This window comes from Triplophysa rosa, linkage group LG8, assembly GCF_024868665.1.
Source record: "Triplophysa rosa linkage group LG8, Trosa_1v2, whole genome shotgun sequence".
Lineage (NCBI taxonomy): Eukaryota > Metazoa > Chordata > Actinopteri > Cypriniformes > Nemacheilidae > Triplophysa > Triplophysa rosa.
In genome coordinates, this window is record NC_079897.1 from 8,150,682 (window position 1) to 8,172,944 (window position 22,263).

Sequence of the window (22,263 nt, forward strand, 5' to 3'; positions counted from 1 at the left end):
GTGACATTTAGATCAAATATCCCGGGAAAACAATGATAATCTTATAGAATATAATAAAATAGAATACACAATAAAATAGTACAGTCGGTGCTTTTGTCTACTGTCATATATAAACATACTTATAAAGCATTGAATGAATTAAAACAATGTCTTTGGATTGTAATGGACTGTTTAGAAACAGCTCTACATAGCCTATTCGCGACATCTGCTGTTACACATGTGTAAGTACACCACAGTGCATGTCGCTGCTCTTGGTAAAATATGTATTATAGCCTTATATTATTTTATTTATTTATTAGTATTTTTTTCTTTATTCATTTATTGATGTAGAAGTTATATACTGTATTTGTACTCCATTTTATACTTTCCACATACTACATATTTAAAATGTGACGTGACTATGTTTATCTTTGACAGTAGCAAACATTACGATTAGATCAGCTAGCAGAAAGTAACTCATATATTTTTTGCAAATGTCGAAGTGTTTATTTCTAAAGGAAATACTATGTAAAAGTTTTATTGGTGGTATGGGTGCTTGCCCTTATTGAGTCATTTATACATTCTTTGCGTGGCCGGATATATGTTTATCAGATAGAGTCAATGACTCTAAACAAATAACTTAATAACATATATACATATAATATACATAAATAAAAATAAATCAAATAAAAACAAGCTGTCAAGCAAGCGCCCCCTAGAGAAAACAGTTGCATCTATAGCAACATTGAACTCCCAGTGATGGACACAGTCAGTCCATTTTGGTATGCAGTCTACAAACTGTAGTCTGCTCTACTGCACAACTTGACAACTGAGGTAGGAGTTCGACTTCATGCTGCCTGCGCTGCAGACCGATCGCCGCAGCCTACGACATCAATTGCCGCGAGAGCGATTCGAAAGTTGTGCATAAAGTTGAACACGCCCACAGAATCGCAGCCTAGCATAGAGTATAGACTAGCTAGCATAGTTCAGAAATAGCACACACGGTGTACAAATATGACGTGTCAACACGTCCCGCGTGAACGTAATGATTGCGCGACGGGTTGTTGAAGGAGAGGCAGCGGATAATGGACAGAACCGCTGTGGTTAAAGCGGGCGCGATGGCCAGCGCTACTGTGTGCGCGCTTTTCGGTGGAGTCGTGCTCGCGCAATACATTTTCACCAAAAAACAGAGAGCGGGCAAGAAAACCAAGATAATCGAAATGGTGAGCGTACATACTTTACATTATGTAAGGCAGTTAGGTTTCACACCCAGTATTCGAGCTTACGAGGCCGTGTCTGATGTGCCTTTTTTGCCGATTGTGTCGAGATCCAGTGCGCGACTTCAAGATCATTCAACAGGCTGGATCAATAAATACGTCACACCCACCCAGAAATGATTTACTCAGTTTTCTAGTATGTTATTCTCTATTGTCCCACATAAAAAAACTAGTATACTTTACTAAACTGTTAAAAAGATACTATGCCGCGTTCGAGACGAGACGAAGACAGAGCTGGGAACATCGCAGTTTTAATGTCCTACCTCTGACCTCGATGTGATTCAGTAAATCACTCGTCACGGAGCATTAAAGAGCGCCAAAACGAATGGGTGTCGCAAGCCCATACATGTTAAAATTACCCTGCATTCCAATTTTGCATACTATCCGTCCTAACTAGTATTCGAAAATTCTATTAGTATGTCCCAAATCATAGTATGTTGAAATGAGTATCCATAAAGTTCCCGGATAGCCAATCACTGTTTTTGGTGAAAATTCCAAGGGTGAGTTTTTTTATGCCCTTCCATCGCAAACTTCCCTCAGTCTCGTTGACTCGGATGTGCGTCATTGCTTACGTTGCATGAGTGCCCACTACAGGCGGAACTCGTTAATGCGGTTTAAATGGAACGCACTTAGCCCTTGATCACTTAGTATTCAGTTTCAATCTGAATTCTTAAATAAACCCCTGTTCGCTTATGTACAGTATATAGAATGGTTCATGAAACAAATTCATATCAGTTGTTGTAGAAAATATAAGAAAATCCTCTAGAAAGCTGTAAGCTATTGGAGAAAAATAAAATTACACATTCATAGCATCAAGTAGTATAAACTTTGATTGTAAACATAGGCTAAGCTAGCTACTAGACGTATTATGCAATTAAATCTCACAATATCTGTAATACGTTATTATGCGTTTCATTCACAAAAAACAAATGCACCATAGACTACAATTGAGCGATCTGCTGTGACGTCACATCAAGTTGAATTGTGGGACATAGAGCAGCTTGAAGTGTACACATGAAGTAGACTCGCTCCCTCGGTGAAAATCGAGGTAGTTCGTGAGGGTCTGTCTAAAAGTGAAGTGGAACGCACCCCTAGTGTAGATAAATGCACACTAAAATGGCTGATATTACCCGCAACCCACCGCGAGAGGGCGGAGTTTAGTTGCACTACACATAATTAATAAATAATTAATTGCATAACTGAATCAATTAATTTAACTATACAGTAAACATTACATGATGATGAAATGTTGAAAATGCGAAAAGGTTGTATTTTGATGTTTGAGTTTGTTAAGGATCACAGGTAAAATTCGTCACTTACGGGCGTTAGTATGTCCCATGCTGCGTCCGAAATCACTTAGGCTACCTCCATACTAAAAAGAAGGCGAAAATGAGTATGAGTCATGCGTAGTATGTCCGAAACCTCCGGCAGAATGACCAAAAAATCTATTTCACGTGAATAGTAATATTATTTCACGTGAAATATATCGTTAAATAGATTTATGGTAATTCTGCCCACCCCACCCTACTCAAGTGGAACGGATTTGACTGATGGCGCTCTGAAAAGTGAACGACATATGAGCTAAATTAGAGACGGTTAAAGTGAGTGGGTCAGATATCATTGGTCATATTGAGCAGGACGTCAAACAGGGTGACCACCACCCAACAAACCAAATGTGGGACAGGTAATACGTTTGTGTGGGACACCACTAAAAGGTAGCGTAAAACTGATATAATAACAGAAAGATAACATTTTTATGTATTTTCTCGCTATACCTTTAAGCTCATAAAAATTAGGACTGGGTATCGATTCTGATTTTCCGATTCGATTCCGATTCATAAGCTTTCGGTTCGAGGCAATGATTATAGATTTAATACAAATCCTAGATATTTCTAAAAAAGATCAGTAAACATCAGATTTCAATGGTGAATTAAAAAAAGAAACAAAGCGCCACAAACCTGTATATTAAACTTTATTATTGGGTACACTTGGGTATATTGAAACAGAACAGCCGTGTACCTTGATCAAACGGGGTCAGGTTATTTTACATTTAAGATATAGAAGTCAATTTACAATCAATCTCGCACACCTGTAGTTAATAGATAGGTGCGTAGGAAAAAAGACCAACAGGTCCAAATATAAGCAAAAAGAAAAGAAATCCCACACACTATCAGTGCTTGCAAAAAAGATAAATTGAATTAGTGTTACAACGTTTCGGTCTCATGAGTCATGACCTTCATCAGGAATATACAAACATGTTTGAATACAAGTTCCCATAAAAATAGTAACACCACCAATCACTTCAAGAGTTCGTCAATTATTACGTACGTCATTAGAGATACTCATTCATGAAAGTTACAAATCACATCAAAACGGCGTTGCACAATAACCTCAATTCTTCATAGAAAATCTAAAAAAATCACATACAAAGAATGACATCATACCATCCCCACATCACAAAAAAACATTATATATCATAACATCACATTAAATAATGCTTCGTCATTCATGCCCAGGTGATAAAGTTTGAAGGGTGAAAATCCAAAACAACTCGTCTCTGTAAGAGCAGTTCAACATCACCACCTCTAGGTGGCGTATTAACCCTTTCAATGCCACAATCGTACATTTGAAACATCATGATTAAAAGCTAAAAAATGGGCAGCAACTGGATAATTGCTATCTTGTCTTCTAATCGAACTTTTATGTTCACCTATCCTTTGTTTTAATTGATGTGACGTTTTGCCCACATTAGACCAAAATGTTGTAATAATAATTAAATGTATATTTTTTGCAAGCATTTCATTTTTCATTTTTAATTAATCATTTCTTTTTGCTTACATTTAAGATATAACAAACATAATATCACAAAATTAGCTGTAAAGAAAGGCTGCAATCATATGAACCGCTGCCTTTTATGTGAAGGTGATGTTAAATTCGATGACACACCCGCATCCGCCATGTTAATTAAGCAATGAATGAACGATACGCTCCCTGTTGTAACATCCACCCGTTGTAAAAATAAAAGTGACATTTGGTGGATAGTAGTAGCTATAATATTCCCGTTAATGAATGTTGAGTGCTTGCGGAAATATGAAAGAAAAAAAAACGATCCACGGCTTTTCAGAATCGATATTGAATCGACCGCATTTAAAAAAAACGATTAATCGCCCTAGTAAAAATATTTAGTTATTAGGTCCATACAAACTACAACATAATTAAGGCAAAGATAATATGTTATATAACATAAAACAACTTAAATGGCGATTTCAATTTAAAGTTAATTGTCCGTCTCTTTAAATTTTGAGCATCAGATGCGGACTTATCATACTAAGGTTGTACACTTTGAAGATCTTCTCAAAAAGACAAAAGTTAAGGAATAAAGAATGGACGAATAAATGAAAAATAGTTTCTCTTTTAAATTGTAATGTAAAATAATGCATTTCATTATTTGCAAATAATTTTTATTTTAAAACGCTTGTCGCTTACCACAAAATATAAACAGTTTCAAAGCCACACAGTTTACGATGTTTTAGTGACGCGTTCTGTGTCATCGCCTGCTTATCCAGCAAGCTGACATAGGAGGGATCGCCATCCGATATACGCTTTGATTCACGGACGTCGCAGCCTCTCGATGACCGAATCCACTGGATAAAAGCTAGATTAAAAAAATGTATGAGCTCGTTGGACACTGGTGTGCACCGGGTTGCTGCTCTTGGCACAGCGCTGTTAAATAGTTGAATAAACAATGGCCCAAACAAGCGTCTCGGGTGCATTTTAGGTAAATGAACACGTTTTCTTAAAGGCAGGGTGTCCGATTTCTCTTAGCCGTTGTTGATGTTCAAATCACCAAACCAAACACACCCCTACCCCCATCTGTCACTTTCATCAGCGCTCGGCTAATGTCCGTCCTGTGCACTTTACTGCTGATTGGCTACAAGGTTGTTTTGATACTCTGCCCGACACAGTTGTCTAAAGCGTAATTCGGAAATTGGTTACCCCGCCTTTAATGTGACAACTAAAAACCAACACTTGTGAAAAACTGATGAAAATGTGGGACATCAATATGGGACATGCGGGACAAGGGGTGAAAATGCTGTGCGGTACAACATCAAATGATGCGTCTCCCTGCGGTTGGGGTTGATCGATCTGCCCTGATCTCAGAGGACGGAGTGCCATTCCAGACTTTTATTTCCGGGTTTGAGGTGGGAAATATTAGAAATCCGAGTTGTCTGGACACAGCATATTACTTTGCGAAAATATTAACTTCAATACAGTACTACAGTACTACAATTAATCATTTCACCATACTAAATACTACAAACTGTCAAAGTATAGTTTAACAAAGTGTATTATTTAGCCTACTATATACTAGTTTTTTTTGTGTGGGTTGTCTCTTCAACAAGTTTCTACCAGAATGCCAGATTATGGCAAGCGCTTTCGTCATAAAAAACAGTGGTTTTTGACTATCCATTAAATATGTTTTAGATAGCTATAATTGTTTTTCGACTAGTCATAATTATAATTTGACTAGTCAAATTGATAATTAGAGATATCTGCAATTATAATTGCGCTAGTACGAAATCTGATTCAAGATATCTGTAAATTTTGACTAGTCAAAACTCTATTTAAGATATCTGCAACTAATTAGAGATATCTATAATTAAGGCGTCACACATACGCAAAAGTATTTAAAGATATCTCTAATTCAGTTTCGACTAGTCACAATTATATTTTAAGATATCTGAATTAGAGCTGAAGATCTTTGCCCGAACCCGACGGACCCGACGTGAACCGACGGGTTCGGTCGGGTTCGGGCTTAATTTCTATCATTTTACACGTGCTCGGGCCGGCTCGGACTTGCGCTGAAAATGAGCGGTCATGTGATGCGTTCCGATTAGCACGAGAAAGATGCGAAAATGGATGCTGAGGAGGTGAAACGGAGGCTTGCCTCTGGCGATTACGTTTTGGTTGCACCAGCAACTAAAGCAAAGTCTGAGGTGAGGAAAAGTTTTGACCATGTGCATAATGAGAATAATGAGCCAGTGGGATATGTGAGATGTTACGATGTTACAGAGTACTTATTTTATTTCTTTGTTCCAACTTCCAAGTGGCCTATAGCCTACGTTAGTCATTAATAAATTATGTTAAAACATGTATAAATGACTCATTCTTGACAAAAGCTGTGTGCGTGCGCACATTTGAATAGCCTAATGTCGGGCTGTAAACGGGTCGGGCTGAATTCTGTCGGGCTCGGGCACTGTCGGGCCTAACTTTTAAGGCCCGATTACAGCTCTAATCTGAATTGCACCTACTCCTAGTCGAATCTGCTGTTGTGTGATGTGAGACCCAATTTACTCAGCTCCTCCCCCACACCAGAGCCAAACCCACTAAGGGAAGCCGGTGCAAGCTTTAGCCAAAAAAGCGCAACGGCTAATGCCACCACATTGGCTTCATCAGAACACAGCAAAGGAGACAACAGGTTAGTTTTTTAAATGGATGTCAATGGGTTTTGTTAGCTGTTACGCTTTCTCCAGGTGGAAGTATTACAGACCCTTTCCATCTCACTAAAATAAGGGTAACTTATCTATGCCCGAGCCCCTCTTTATACCTAGTGCTAACTGCTAAGAACAGTAGACAGCGTTTGTAACTTGTCACGGAGAGAAAATAACCGAATGAAGTACTTTAGGGATTATTAAATAATATATGGATGCATTCATGTGGTAAACGGTGTCCAGAAGACTTTTTTAAAGAAGACTTTTTTTAAAGAAGATTACAAGTTAATAAAACTGGCATTGATGGCTTTTATTATTACGTTACGTTATACATACAGTATGTATTAGGTTCTTTGTTGATGTAGGTTTAGTCGTGTCTTTAGGTAATTACACACAAGGTGGGAGTATTGTATATTGTATTATATTATAGCAAGAGATCAGTGATGGTGATGTTCTGCTGTGTTCAGTGATGAGCTCCAGTGCATTAAACATATTTTAAAATGAGTCAAAATGTTGCACCAGACATGATGCCTATACAGATGCTTATCTTAAATGTGTTTATTTAGAATAAAGGCAAACACAATTTAATCCACAGCACACATCTCCAACTTTATATTTAATTTAACAAAACCCTCTGCATACCTTATGCTACTTTTACATATGCACCAGCAACGTTTTTATTTTCATTCTTTTAAATGACTTCTGTATAAAGCAGTTTGAATGACACAAAATGTAGGACCTTTATTATACAATTATTTGACGAAATAGCAGATGACAACCGTTTCCAAGGAAGGATTGGTTAAAAAACGCTTAAGGTGGGGCTTAGAAAAAGTGTATTTGCATGCATGCATTTTAGATATCTATAAAGTAATTGTGACTAGTAAGAATGTGAATTCCAGATATCTATATTGAAATTCATCCTAGTCGCAAAGCTAAATGAAGATATATCCAAAGAAAGATCTCCCTAGTCAAAAATCTGAATGATATATCCATAATTAAAATGAAGATATCTGTAAATGAGATTTCACTAGGAAGAATTACAATTGAAGATATCTCTAATTACGTTTTGCCTAGACAAAACCCCAATTCAAGATATCTTCAATTGTAATTTGACTAGTAATAAAGTATTTTCAGATATCTACAAATGTATTTTTTGATATCTTTAAAAATGATTCATTAAATATATCTTAAATGTGATTATGACTAGTCAAACACAAGTTAGAGATATCTCAAACTATAAATTCTACTGGTGCTAATTCAGTTAGAGATATCTCTAATTAAATTAACACTGGTAACATTTCATTTAGAGATATCTCTAATTGGAATTATGCCTAGTACAAAATCAATTGTAGATATCTTCAATTGCAGTTTCTACTAGTCAAAACACATTTGTAGATATCTGAAAATATTTTTCAATGGAAGTCAATGGAAGAATATGACTAGTCAAAACAGCTTTGTAGATATCTTAAATGTATATTATGACTAGCCAAAATAACATTATAGATATCTTCATTGCCTGTTATGGCTAGTCATAATCACATTGTAGATATACTAATTCCAATTGCGACGAGTCAACATTACAGAAGAGGTATCTGGAATTGGAATTCTGCCTAGTTAAAACTAAATTATGACTAGTACAGCCAAGGGTATATTATGTCAAAACGGCTTGCCATAGCCAGATAGTTATACTGCAATGAAAAGATTCTTAAAACAGTGAAAAACAGAGTTTTAAAGTGACATTATTGTAGCTGTCACACTGTCTCTGTTTCCCCTGGTTGTTGTGGACCTTTAGTTTGTATTCCTTAGTTCCTGTTTCCTTTGTTATGTTGTAGTTCTTTTTGTTCATTGGCTCCCAGTTGATTGTCTCCCAGATGTGTCTTGTTAGCCCTCATTAGTTTGCAGAGATACTCTTGTTATAGGGAGATGGAGGGGTCTGTATATGCATACAGGTCGATGACGTACTTCTGCTAAAATCTCAGCCAGGCTGTTACATCGGGCAATGGCATCATAGGGAAAAATGGCGTTTCGCTTCAGGATGCACATAGGATTACGAAATTTGAATGTTTTCTTACTAAACACATCCTAATCACTTGGTGAAAAATTCCCTTAGTGCTATGAGAGTGGGGGTGACCTAGCTGGATGAGATTTTAGCGGACACGCAAAAGGGAGCTGAATTGAAGAGTGAACACAACACTGAAAGTACCCTAAACAAGTCTTATAACAGTCATATTACATCAAATACACATACACTACATATACATTAAAGGACCCATTGTATGAAAGTCCATTTTTTTCTGTGTTTAAGTGCTATAATCGGGTCCCCGGTGTATCTAGCAACCCAGAAAACGTGAAAAACAAGATCCAAGTAACTTTGTTTTGGTAAGCCTTTCTCTGCAAGCATGTGGTAACTTTGTTTTGGTAAGCCTTTCTCTGCAAGCATGTGAGAAATCGAGCAATTCAGATTTCACTCCTGATGTGACGTAGACGCAGGCTCTTATTATAATATTACCACCCCTTAATCTACACAATTCCACCCACGGCGCTGCACCCAGCGGTCTACGTGACGCCATGGCTAAACTTCGTGGACAACATGCAATGCTGCACAGAGTCCTTATCTCGGAAGAGACAGGAGTGGATTTATTTTATTTTTAGTGGAAATCCCTCAGAAACCATAAGTTAAAACCTGCTTGTTTGCACAAATCACTTCAAGCCAGAGTGCTTTATCAACCTGGGACAGTACAAGCAGGTTTAGCTTCAAAGTTGTTCCTCAAGAGGGATCGAGACCAACTGAACGAGACAAGCTGCCGATGTAAGTAATATTTATCAACAGTCTGAACTGACGTACAATTACCATATATATAGGAGGATAACGTTAGCATACGATAACGAAGGGAGCTAAGTCAGTCACGGGCTAAATAGAACATTCAAAGCCAGTGTTAAACTTATTCTATATTTATATGTTATTCGGCAAATGGGCACTTGGAGTTTAGCTGTATGTATGTTAATACATTATGTGCGTTAATATGTTAAGCTGCGGCAAGTTGTTTGTTTTGCTAATGAACAGGGACGAACACTGCAGTGAGTTTTGTTTTAAACGTCTCAAATCATTCATCTTTAGGCTGAAAAATCTGTCACAGCATACTATTAATGCTCTCACGTTGTGTGTGTAACGTTATAACTTGTCAACAACAAGCGCTAAAATCCACGTAATTCAACGTGAGCGCTGTTAGCTGTAACATATTTTTTACTCTCCGGACGAATGATTTGAGATGTTTAAAACAAAACTAACCGCAGAGGAGTTCAGGAAACATAATTTAGCTAAACCATTGCCATGGCAGTACTACACATGTGTTGTGTTGACTCGCCGGACGGAAGGGGGGTGGTGTGCGCTGTAACTCATTATCATTTAAAGAGACATGCACCAAAACGGGTTGCTGTGAGCATAGCTGTTTTTGACGAGGCAAAAAGGGTTTTGTTTACACAGCCATTGAGTGTTTTTAAGAAAAATATGTTTTCTTAATATACAGACATTTCATGAAGACCCTAATAAATCATACCAACTTGTTGAAAGTGCTCATTTTATGAGTCCTTTAAACAGTATGCCTATTTTACATTGTTGTTCTTTGGCAATACAACCATATTTGATCTTTGACCTGTAGGGTGGGGGTGTGGACAAAATTACACTGTACACCGAGCCATTTCATTGATCGTTCGTGTGATGACTAAAGCCATAATTTATCACTGGAATGCACCTTACCATCAGAAACACACTGACATGTACCAACACAAGAGTCTGGGTTGTGATTTTTGTAGGGGTGGAATAAATTTACTGCTCAAAAACACTGAATCACTATGGTCTCGTAAGCACTACAGCCGTACCGTAAAGATTCATTTTGCTAAAAATGTCTGCATATAAAAGAACTCAATGTAGGGCAGAGCAACTGAACTCTGACCTATTGATCCAGACAATCCACACTCTCTAGAAAATAACCTCAATATCTTTGGTCAGCATAATTCAGTTTATGGAGTTGGAGTTGTATACATGACCACCATGTGGCTTTAATGATTTTATAAAAGGTATTAAACAGACAGAGCATCATCTTTTGTTATTGCCGTATGGTTCGTTTGATTTTAAGTTCTCCGTGTGTGGTTGGGAGCTTCTGTGTTTGTGTTTGGGTCATGTGATTGCCTGTGAGGGTTTAGATTACGGGGTGTTATCAGTTTTGAGGCGACACCCCTTGTGTGGCAGGCCTATATAAGTGTTCGTCAGACAAGAAACATTTTCCTTGCCATTTGACACGACGCTTGAAAGCAAGTAAAGGTATGATTACATGCTATTTATATAGAGAATAATGACTGAATATGCCAGTATTTGTTTACCTGCATCAATAAGTCAAGATCCATTTTTATAGTAACTAGACCAGGCTTTCATTTTTTAAAAGTCGCACACAAGTTCATTTAATATTTGCATGTTACTAATGTGTTTCACATGGGTCTGAAACAGGTTTTTTCTTAATGGGTAAAATTTTTAAATGCAATTTGGTCAAGGTTTTATATGCAGTAAACTTGATTGCTCACTTGTATTAAATTATGTCTATATTTTCAAGTTTTCTGTTGCTCCATATACCCCCCCCCCCGTGGATCTAATTACCATTTCTAAGGCATGACATGAGGGGAATATTTTTAAGATCACAAGTACACTCTGTGTACTCGGGGTTTGTTGTTTATCTTTGGGGCCATGACGAGAGAGGATCCAAACTTCACAGTGACCAGTGGCATGTCAGCCTGTTAAAGTTAGCCATTCGTTGGTTTAATATTTCCTATACCGAGGCAGGGATGTTTAATAAATGTTTCCAACCCATTAGTCCAATACACAAAAAAACGATTTTTTTTATGTTATTACTACAAAATGGTGACTTCTAGAAACTATCAAGAAACCAAACTTAGACCCCAAGTGAACTAGGAAACTATTGACCAGGGATCTCCAACCCTGCTCCTGGTGAGCTACCGACCTTAAGACGTCTGCTCCAACCCTGCTTCAGCACACCTGTCTGTAATTATCAAGCAACCCTCAACACCTTGATTAGATGGTTCAGGTGTGTTTGATTGGGGTTGGAACTGAAATCTTCTGGATGGTAGCTCACCAGGAGCAGGGTTGGAGGCCCCTGCTATAGACCAATTTTAAATCTCCCTTACCTGTCTAAAATACTAGAAAAATTAGTGTCCACTCAGTTGTGCTCTTTCTTACAAAATAATGACATACACAAAAAAATTCAGTCAGGTTTTAGACCGCATCATAGCACTGAAACTGTGCTCGTTAAAATTACAAACGACCTGCTTATAGCATCAGATAAAGGTAACATCTCACTCCTAGTCCTGCTTGACCTTAGTGCTGTGTTCGATACTGTAGACCATAACATACTTTTTTAGATCGCTTACACAATTATACCGGTATTCATGGACAGGCACTACAATGGTTCAGATCTTACTTATCAGACAGATATCAATTTGTCCATTTAAATGGGGAATCATCAAATCTAACGCAAGTAAATTATGGATTACCTCAGGGATCGGTTTTAGGACCCTTGCTATTCTCCATATATATGCTGCCCCTTGGCAACATTATTAGAAAACATGGAATTAGCTTCCACTGTTATGCATATGATACTCAGCTATATATCTCATCAAGACCAGATGATTCCTTCCGGCTATCCAAATTGGCAGAGTGCATCGAAGATATAAAACATTGGATGACTAGTAATTTTCTTCTTTTAAATTCTAATAAAACAGAAATATTACTTATCGGAACAAAGACACATAACCAAAATATTTCGGGTTATAACCTGCAAATTGAAGGCTGCACTGTTACTCCAACAAATACAGTTAAAGACCTAGGCGTTATATTAGACAGCAACCTGTCATTTGGAAAGCCATCGTCCACCTTAGAAATGTTGCCAAACTACGAAATATTCTATGTGTTGCTGACGCAGAGAAGCTTATTCATGCGTTTGTGACCTCAAGACATGACTACTGTAATGCAATACTTAGTGGTTGTCCTGCATCATCAATAAACAAACTACAGTTAGTTCAGAATGGAGCTGCCAGAGTTCTAACCAGGTCCAGAAAATACAATCACATAACCCCAATGTTTTCATCCCTTCACTGGCTACCCATTAAGTATCGTATTGACTTTAAAGTTCTTTTAATCACTTATAAAGCCCTAAACGGTTTAGCCCCTACCTACTTAACAGAGCTTCTATCACATTACAACCCATCACGCTCTCTAAGATCTCAAAACTCCAGACTTTTGATAACACCTAGAATAACTAAATCCACCAAAGGGGGTAGAGCTTTCTCATACGTAGCACCTAAACTCTGGAATAGCCTCCCCGATACTATTCGAGGGTCAGACACACTCTCCCAATTTAAATCTAGATTAAAGACACATCTTTTCAGCCAATCTTTCACTTAATGCATAATATGCTAAATAAACCACCGGGAGACTGCATTTATTAGATATTATTTATTAGAATGATCTTGCTTGTTCTATAAACACCATGTTGTTTGTGTTGCATCACTGCAGATGCCTGAGTTTGAGAAAAGTACGATTCATATCAGAGACCCTGAGCGGGTGGAGCAGATCATTTGCTCTCTCATTAAGGGTGGAGCAACGAAACTGCAGGTACAAACATCATTAGTTCAACTGTGTAACATAACCAATGTAACATAATGTAAATTATTTGCAATATTCTGGGAATTGCAAAAATTGTTTGATCTGTCTGATATACTGTCTGACAGTATATTGATTCATCACTAGATCGACTTGTAGTGTCCGGTTTAATTCTGGATTTAATTTCTGGATGTTTTTAGATCATCACCGATTTTGATATGACGTTAAGCAGATTTGCTGTGAATGGAAAACGCTGCCCAACATGTCATAGTAAGTTACTTTCTATTAGAATACATTTTTTTGGATCATTCTAAATTAGTCTAATCATTTCTGATCCACTTCTCTGATTATATATATTTTACAGATATTATTGACAATTGCAAGTTGGTCACAGAAGATTGTACGAAAAAGGTATCTGATTTTCTACTTTGCTTGATTATATGCTTGTTTTTGAGAGTTTAAACAGTTTTCAGAAAATTTCATTTTCCTAGCTGCTGCAGCTAAAGGAGACATATTACCCTATAGAGATAGACCCTCATCTAACCATGGAAGAGAAATATCCGTTTATGGTGGAGTGGTGAGTAACCCCACACACACCACAACAGCTCAAATGATAGGATCCTCAAAATGTGGTATTTCTACCTCAGGTACTTTAAGTCTCACACATTATTGGTGGAACAGAGATTGCAAAGGGACAAACTACCAGAGGTGGTGAGAGAATCTGATGTCTGTCTAAGGTACAAACCTTTCGATTTACTCCATGATTTAATGGAATTAGGAACTTAATGGTCAGTTCCAAATGAACAAATCGTCACCTTGGAATTATAAGGTTTTATATGCCTTCTTAGAAGTTTTGAGATATTGAGCTTCAAAGTTTTTGTATTTTATATGACTTTATACAGAACCTTTTTGTTTTCTAAAAAATGTCCCAAAATGTACAAAGCGTAAATAAATAAAAAACATCACATGATGTTAATAAGAATATGTGAATAACTAAATTTTGACCAAAGTCCAAGTTGACGAAATGCCAGAATTTCAGATGCTACACCCTCTTGTTTTGTTGCTGTAAACCTGAAAGAAGAAACGTAGTGAAATTGAGTATAATTCTCCTGAGTCTTTCACTGAACTGATCATTTGCATGTGTTCGGCCACATGTGACAGGGAAGGGTATGAGCAGTTCTTTGACCGACTGCAAACGCACAGCGTTCCAGTGTTTATCTTTTCAGCGGGTCTGGGAGATGTGCTGGAGGAAATTATCAAACAGGCTGGTGTCTACCACCCCAATGTCAAAGTGGTGTCCAACTTCATGGACTTTGATGACAATGTGAGTCCTGTTGTCCATTGTAACCATCATTAGTTCACTATATTCTCAAGCATGGGTTTGATTAGAATTTCTTTGTAGGGTTCATGCATGTAACGATTCTCTAGAGAATATAGCTGTGTTGTGAAGCTTTGCCTTTGTCTTGTAGGGAGTTCTGAAAGGCTTTAAAGGAGAGCTGATTCATGTTTATAACAAGCATGATGGTGCCCTGAGGAACACAGAATATTTTAAACAATTGAAGGGCAACGGGAACATTATTCTGCTCGGAGACTCACTCGGTGATCTCAATATGGCAGATGGTGTGCCCAATGTGGAAAACATCCTCAAGATTGGCTTTCTCAATGATAAGGTGATACTGTATATTGTTCATGGCTTTGCAAGGGGTTATGTTGATGACCTGTAATGTATGTTTACATTTTATCCAAAGAGACTGAAGGTGCAAGATAAACGTTTTATTAGTGTGCTGGCAGGGAATCAGACTCATGATCTTTCACTGCTAATGCAGTACTCTAGCCATTGAGCTACAGGAACATAACACTTGTACCGATTTATAACTTTCATTTTGTGTGTCACAGGTAGAGGAACTATTGGAAAAGTACATGGACTCTTATGATATTGTCCTGATGAGGGATGAAACTCTTGAAGTGCCAAATTCCATTCTACAGAAGATCTTATAATTGACATAATGTGTCACAACCCTGACTGGTGTGGAATGTCTTGAATTGTAGGATATTTGGAGTCACCTGGATACTGAGATTAAACTCCACCTGCATGCTCCAAGATTTACATACTCAGTTCCTGTTTTTCTTTTAAATCAACTGGTTTATTAAACACCCTGCTGTTGTGGCATCAAGGATCTTGATGTAAACACATATCAAAAGAACACCAGTTGCATATTGTTAAGATTATTGTTTGCGGTATTTTTGATATGGAAACATTTGGAATTGTCACACCGTGGGACAGCTAACTGGCGTGTGTCGGTCATGATCACTATTAAAATAATCTGCACTTTTGAATTCTAAAGAGCTGTTACGGTTCTCTTTTTTTACTTTATACGAATGCCTGAATGCACAGAACATGAAAAGCAAGCAAACCAATTTATATTGTTGCCCAATCCTTCATGTTGAAGCTATGTGTTTTGTCCTGCAATAATTTCTTACAGTTAAACCACTTTTGGGGCGTAGAAACTGTCCTAAATTTGATTTTACCATCATTTGTCAAAGTACGTACGTGTGATTCATAGAACGACCATTTATATAAATATGAACGTTCCCATGGATTTTTGCGTACGCACACTCTAGACCGAATCCATGCATATGCACGCTTTATAAACGAGGCTCCTGGTGTTAACATGCACCGTGTCAGGTATAGTTCCATCCTCACTTAAAACTGCTGTGATCACTCCTCTTCTTAAGAAGTCGGGGGCTTATCCAAGTAATTATGATAACTTTCATCCTATTTCAAACTTACCCTTTATTTCTAAAGTCCTGGAGAGGATCATTGCAGAACAGGTCCGCCATCATCTTTCTGACAACATGTTGTATGAAAAATTTCAATCTGGGTTTCGTGCACACCATAGTGTCGAGACTGCTTTAGTTAAAATTTCTAATGACTTATTGTTAGCCACTGACACAGGATCATTATCGATACTGGTTTTACTTGATCTTAGTGCAGCATTTGATACAATTTCGCATGATATTCTGTTAAGCTGGATGGAATCGATTGGAATTACTGGAACTGTACATTCTTGGTTTAGGTCGTATTTAACTGGGCGTACTCAATTCGTTCAATTAAAACAATATACATCAGAGTTGTCTGATGTTGTTACTGGGGTTCCACAGGGCTCGGTCCTGGGTCCTCTCTTATTTATCATTTACCTTTTAACACTTGGTAATATTTTTAGGAAGTTTAACATCCAGTTTCACTGTTATGCCGATGACACCCAGTTTTATTTGTCATCTAAACCTGGTTCTACTTTTCCTTCAGTGTCTTTCTCTGACTGTGTGGCCGAGTTAAAGGAGTGGTTTACAACAAATCTCCTGAAACTTAACAGCAATAAAACTTAAATTTAGCTTATTGGCTCAAAAAATACCTTGGCTAATTCAGAAAGATTTCCTACGATTTCTGATGATTTGTCGGTTTCCATGTCTTCTCAGGTTAAAACGCTGGGTGTCATTTTCGATTCTACCTTATCATTTGAAGCACATGTAAACAGTATAGTTCGAACTGCATATTTTCATTTGCGCAATATTAATCGTCTTCGTCCGTCTCTATCAGTGGAGAATACAGCGACCCTGGTACATGCTTTAGTTACATCTCGATTAGATTTTTGTAATTCTCTTCTTTATGGCTTGCCCTCAAAGCTTCTCCACAAACTTCAATTAGTTCAAAACTCAGCAGCACGAATTATATCTAAAACCTCAGTAACTAGACATATTACTCCTATACTGGAACAATTGCATTGGCTCCCGGTCAAATACCGCATTGATTTTAAAATTCTTCTTTTTGTTTACAAAACACTTAATAATCTTGCTCCCTCTTACTTGTCAGATTTGCTCCATAACTACACCCCGACTTGTACTCTAAGATCATCTACTGCACATACTCTTGTTCCTCTTCGAGTTCGCACAACGTCTTTTGGGTCCAGATTCTTTAGTTATGCCGCTCCACACCTTTGGAACTCGTTACCCCAAGACGTTTAGACCCCTAAAACTTACCTGTTTAGGCAGGCTTTTCGATGATTATATCACTTGTTTTAGGGTTACTTATGGTCTTAATTATTATGTTTTTGTTTTATTTATTTTAATGTTTACTTTTGTATGCTTGTTTATGATTACTTCAATTTATGTCGGTTAAATCATATGTTGTATTAATAGTTTTATGGATTATTGTTCTATTCATTGTACGGTGTCCTTGAGTGTCTAGTAAGGCACCTTGAAATAAAATAATAATAATGATAACCTGTTGACACGAAATAAAATTAGTTTGGACTCTAATGTTCTGAAATGTGGGTAGCTGCTGGCATATTGCAAGAAGACCAGTCATGTCTTAAAGTTCCAGTGTGTAATGTTTTGGAGGGTCTGTTGACAGAAATGCAATATAATATAACTATGCAGGGGCGTATAGCAGACGTAAAAGTTTCTTTTAGAAACTGGTGATTCATTCTGTCCCCCGCACTTTTTTTTACCCACCTTCTAAATTTCTGCCCGTGTTCTCTCGTTTGTTACTTAGATTTAAGTGAACTAACATTCAGCCAGTAACAAGCCGAATCATCTCTTTGGCACATCTGCCAAACACGTTAAATCTAACGCGTATTTTGGGGGCGTATTTTACCCCTAAACCGCCAAAAGAGTAGAGGACGATTACGTCCTTTTTTCAAACACACACTGTATGTGTTGTTGTGATGACATGAATTTGCATTGAGATGATGCGAGCAATGCGATCAAGCAACAGGACAAAAAAACAATAGAACGAGGCATGTGATGCGCCTTAGTGATGTGACATGATATTCCATGTAAAACCTTTAAATGGCAGTTTCCAAGTTGTATTCATTACTGAGCTCATTAAATGAGAAACTACATGAAATATTGTTTTGTCCTGCCATATCGCTGTTACATGCCTAACTATTGTGTGTCACTATTTTGTAGTTGTCAATCACGTTTTGGATGTGTCCAGTTACACAAAGTATAAATATACTTAATATCATATTAATTGTATTCACATAATGTATCTACAGTGCCCTCCACTAATATTGGTAAATATGAGCAAAGGCGGCTTTGACATTTTTTTTAGTTGTGTTTGCAATTGTTTGTTTTCAATAAGAGCAGCCTTTTGTTAATATTTTGAGCAAACAATCGACGGTTAAACAACAAAAAACTAATATCTTTCTAAGGGTCAAAATAACCTTACTCAGTTCAGGTCATTTCAGTTAGGTCTCATCAATGTTGCATAGAGAAAAACTTACAATAATGCTATGTAGTTAATACCATCTTGTCTTTATTTAATTTATTCATCTATCACTATTCTTTTATTATAATGTACTGTATGTCCCAAGATGGCGTAGCAGTGCAGACGTGTTTGGCGTCCTCTCATTCTACTATTTGTATTTTTCATCTTTTTTGTATACATTTCTATTTATTTTTCATTTTTATTTTTTTCCTACTTTAAATTAAATATACCTTCCGGTAACCCACTTCCATTATAGCTAGCCAGATAAGTACTATAATTACAATAGCTGCTAGCTATTTAGCCTCTGTTAGCTACTGCTAGCGACCTTTACCCTCTACACAGGCACCAGCCGAGAATTTATTTATTTTTCCTGAACAAATACCTGCCAGCCTTGGACTGTCCTTCTCCACTACAACAAATGATTCCTGCCGCTAACCCCTGGACCATTACTCCTGATCTTCACAGCTAGCTAGCTTCCACAGAATGACCTAGCCTCGAAGCTACCCCTGTGCATCTCCCGGTTAGCAAACAAAATTACTACAACAACAATTACCTCTTTCGCCGTCTGGCCCGGTCCCTTCGTCGGCGCCTGGTCTGCGGACGTGGTTCTGTCCGTTGTGCCTTCGACTTTGGGTGCCGTGTTTTCCCGCATGCTGGGGTGGCGGTGACTACCCCTATCACGGTACTCTACTTAGTTTACTTTTGTTTTGTTTATCTGTCGGCCCTAGCCCCGAACATTTCATCTGTTTGTTGTCTTGGCTGATTAGCTGATGTTGACTTACCTGTTGTTGTCTTAGTTAGCTCTCCCAATCAACACCTGTGATTATTCTATGTCTGGTTTTATGTCTCTCTCAAATGTCAATATGCCTTGTGTACTGTTGTTTATGATAGTTTAACATTGTGTCAGTTTTCTGCGGAGCCCCTAGTTCCACTCTACATGCCTCAAATACTTTGTTTGTTCCACCTCCCACACATGCGGTGACCTCACCCAGTGTGACCAGCATGTCCAGAGATTCAACTTCTCTTATCATCACTCAGTACCTGGGATTACCTCCACTGTACCCGCACCCCAACATACCCCTGTCTACACATTATGCCCTGCGTCTATTCTACCATGCCCAGAAATCTGCTTCTTTTATTCTCTGTCCCCAATGCACTAGACGACCTGTTTTGATAGCTTTTTGCCGTACCCTCATCCTACTTCTCCTCTGTTCCTCGGGTGATGTGGGGTTATCCCAGGCCCTGCGTGCCCCCAGGCTCTCTCATTTGTTGACTTTTGTAATCGAAAAAGCCTTGGTTTCATGCATGTTGACATCAGAAGCCTCCTCCCCAAGTTTGTTTTACTCGCTGCTTTAGCACACTCCGCCAACCCTGATGTTCTTGCCGTGTCTGAATCCTGGTTTAGGAAGGCCACCAACAATTCTGAGATTTCCATACCCAACTACAACATTTTCCGCCAAGTAGGAACTGCCAAAGGGGGAGGAGTTGCAATCTACTGTAGAGATAGCCTGCAGAGTTCTGTCATATTTTCCAGGTCTATACCCAAACAGTTTGAGTTTCTAATCTTAAAAATTAATCTCTCCAGAAATAAATCTCTCACTGTTGCCGCCTGTTATAGACCCCCCTCAGCTCCTGGCTGTGCCCTTGACTCCATATGTGAATTGATTGCCCCACTATCTTCAGAGTTTGTTCTGCTGGGTGACCTAAACTGGGATATGCTTAACACCCCAGCAGTTATACAATCTAAAATAGATGCCCTCAATCTCACACAAATTATTAAGGAAATCACTAGGTACAACCCTAAATCTGTAAACATGGGCACTCTCATAGATATTATCCTGACCAACTTGCCCTCCAAATATACCTCTGCTGTGTTCAATCAGGATTTCAGCGATCACTGCCTCATTGCTTGCATTCGCTATGGGTCCGCGATTAAACGACCACCCCTCATTACTGTCAAACGCTCCTTAAAACATTTCTGTGAGCAGGCCTTTCTAATCGACCTGGCTCGGGTATCCTGGAAGGATATTGACCTAATCCCATCAATCGAGGATGCTTGGTCTTTCTTTAAAAGTAATTTTCTTACCATCTTAAATAAGCACGCCCCTTTCAAAAAATGTTGAACTAAGAACAGATATAGCCCTTGGTTCACCTCAGACCTGACTGCCCTTGACCAGCACAAAAACATCCTGTGGCGGACTGCAAAAGCATCAAATAGTCCACGCGATATGCAACTGTTCAGGGAAGTCAGGAATCAATACACTCAGGCAGTCAGGAAAGCAAAGGCTAGCTTTTTCAAACAGAAATTTGCATCCTGTAGTTCTAACTCCAAAAAGTTCTGGGACACTGTAAAGTCCATGGAGAACAAGAGCACCTCCTCCCGGCTGCCCACTGCACTGAGGCTAGGTAACACGGTCACCACCGATAAATCCATGATAATCGAAAATTTTAATAAGCATTTCTCTACGGCTGGCCACGCTTTCCTTCTGGCTTCTGCAACCCCGGCCAACAGCTCATCGTATTCTTATCGGCCGACTCGGTAGCCTTGGTTTCTCAAATGACTGCCTCGCTTGGTTTACCAACTACTTCACTGATAGAGCTCAGTGTGTCAAATCGGAGGGTCTGATGTCCGGACTTCTAGCAGTCTCTGTGGGGGTTCCACAGGGTTCAATTCTCGGCCCGACTCTTTTCTCTGTATATGTTAATATGTGTATATGCGGGGGATTCTTTGATCCACCTCTATACAGACGACACCATTCTGTATACATCTGGCCCTTTTTTGAACACTGTGTTAACTAACCTCCAGACGTGCTTCAATGCCATACAGCACTCCTTCTGTGACCTTCAATTGCTTTTAAACGCAAGTGAAACCAAATGCATGCTTTTCAACTGTTCGCTGCCCTTTCCCGCCCGCCTGCCTAGTATCACTACTCTGGATGGTTCTGACCTAGAGTATGTGGACAACTATAAATACCTGGGTGTCTGGCTAGACTGTAATCTCTCCTTCCAGACTCATATCGAACACCTTCAATCCAAAATCAAATCTAGAATTGGCTTTCTATTTCGCAACAAAGCCTCCTTCACTCATGCCGCCAAGCTTACCCTAGTAAAACTGACTATCCTACCAATCCTCGACTTTGGCGACGTCATATACAAAATAGCTTCTAATACTCTACTCAGCAAGTTGGATGCAGTCTATCACAGTGCCATCCGTTTTGTTACCAAAGCCCCTTATACCACCCACCATTGCAACCTGTATGTTCTAGTCGGCTGGCCCTCGTTACATATTCATCGCCACACCCACTGGCTCCAGGTCATCTACAAGACTATGCTTGGTAAAGCTCCACCTTACCTTAGCTCACTGATCACATTAACAGCACCCACCCGTATCACGTGTTCGAGCAGGTATATCTCACTGGTCATCCCGAAAGCCAACACCTCCTTTGGTCGCCTTTCCTTCCAATTCTCTGCTGCCAATGACTGGAACAAATTGCAAAAATCGCTGAAGCTGGAGACTTACATTTCCCTCACTAACTTTAAACATCAGTTATCCGAGCATCTTATTGATCACTGCAG

General features: G+C 38.6%; 1 protein-coding gene across 3 annotated transcripts; it reads left to right on the forward strand.

The window, feature by feature from the left end:
• The first annotated feature begins 37 nt into the window (after nucleotides 1-37).
• On the forward strand, nucleotides 38-21,183 carry nt5c3a (5'-nucleotidase, cytosolic IIIA). Of its 3 annotated transcripts, none has more exons than XM_057339372.1 (9): nucleotides 38-1,202; nucleotides 13,332-13,430; nucleotides 13,619-13,688; nucleotides 13,783-13,829; nucleotides 13,910-13,995; nucleotides 14,066-14,155; nucleotides 14,580-14,742; nucleotides 14,888-15,088; nucleotides 15,315-21,183. In XM_057339372.1, exons 1-9 carry the CDS (start codon nucleotides 1,065-1,067, stop codon nucleotides 15,414-15,416), a joined length of 996 nt encoding a protein of 331 aa, XP_057195355.1. In that variant the 5' UTR covers nucleotides 38-1,064; the 3' UTR covers nucleotides 15,417-21,183. The 3 variants fall into 3 exon arrangements, with proteins under 3 accessions (XP_057195355.1, XP_057195356.1, XP_057195357.1); XM_057339373.1 differs by lacking the exon at nucleotides 38-1,202 and adding an exon at nucleotides 6,082-6,735; XM_057339374.1 differs by lacking the exon at nucleotides 38-1,202 and adding an exon at nucleotides 8,340-11,069.
• Nucleotides 21,184-22,263: the final 1,080 nt, after the last annotated feature.

Coding starts and splice junctions, on each gene's coding strand:
- nt5c3a (XM_057339372.1), top strand. CDS start 1,065: ATGGACAGAACCGCTGTGGTTAAAGCGGGCGCGATGGCCAGCGCTACT. Junction 14,156..14,579: donor GAATCTGATGTCTGTCTAAG/GTACAAACCTTT, acceptor CACATGTGACAG/GGAAGGGTATGAGCAGTTCT. Junction 14,743..14,887: donor TCATGGACTTTGATGACAAT/GTGAGTCCTGTT, acceptor TTTGTCTTGTAG/GGAGTTCTGAAAGGCTTTAA.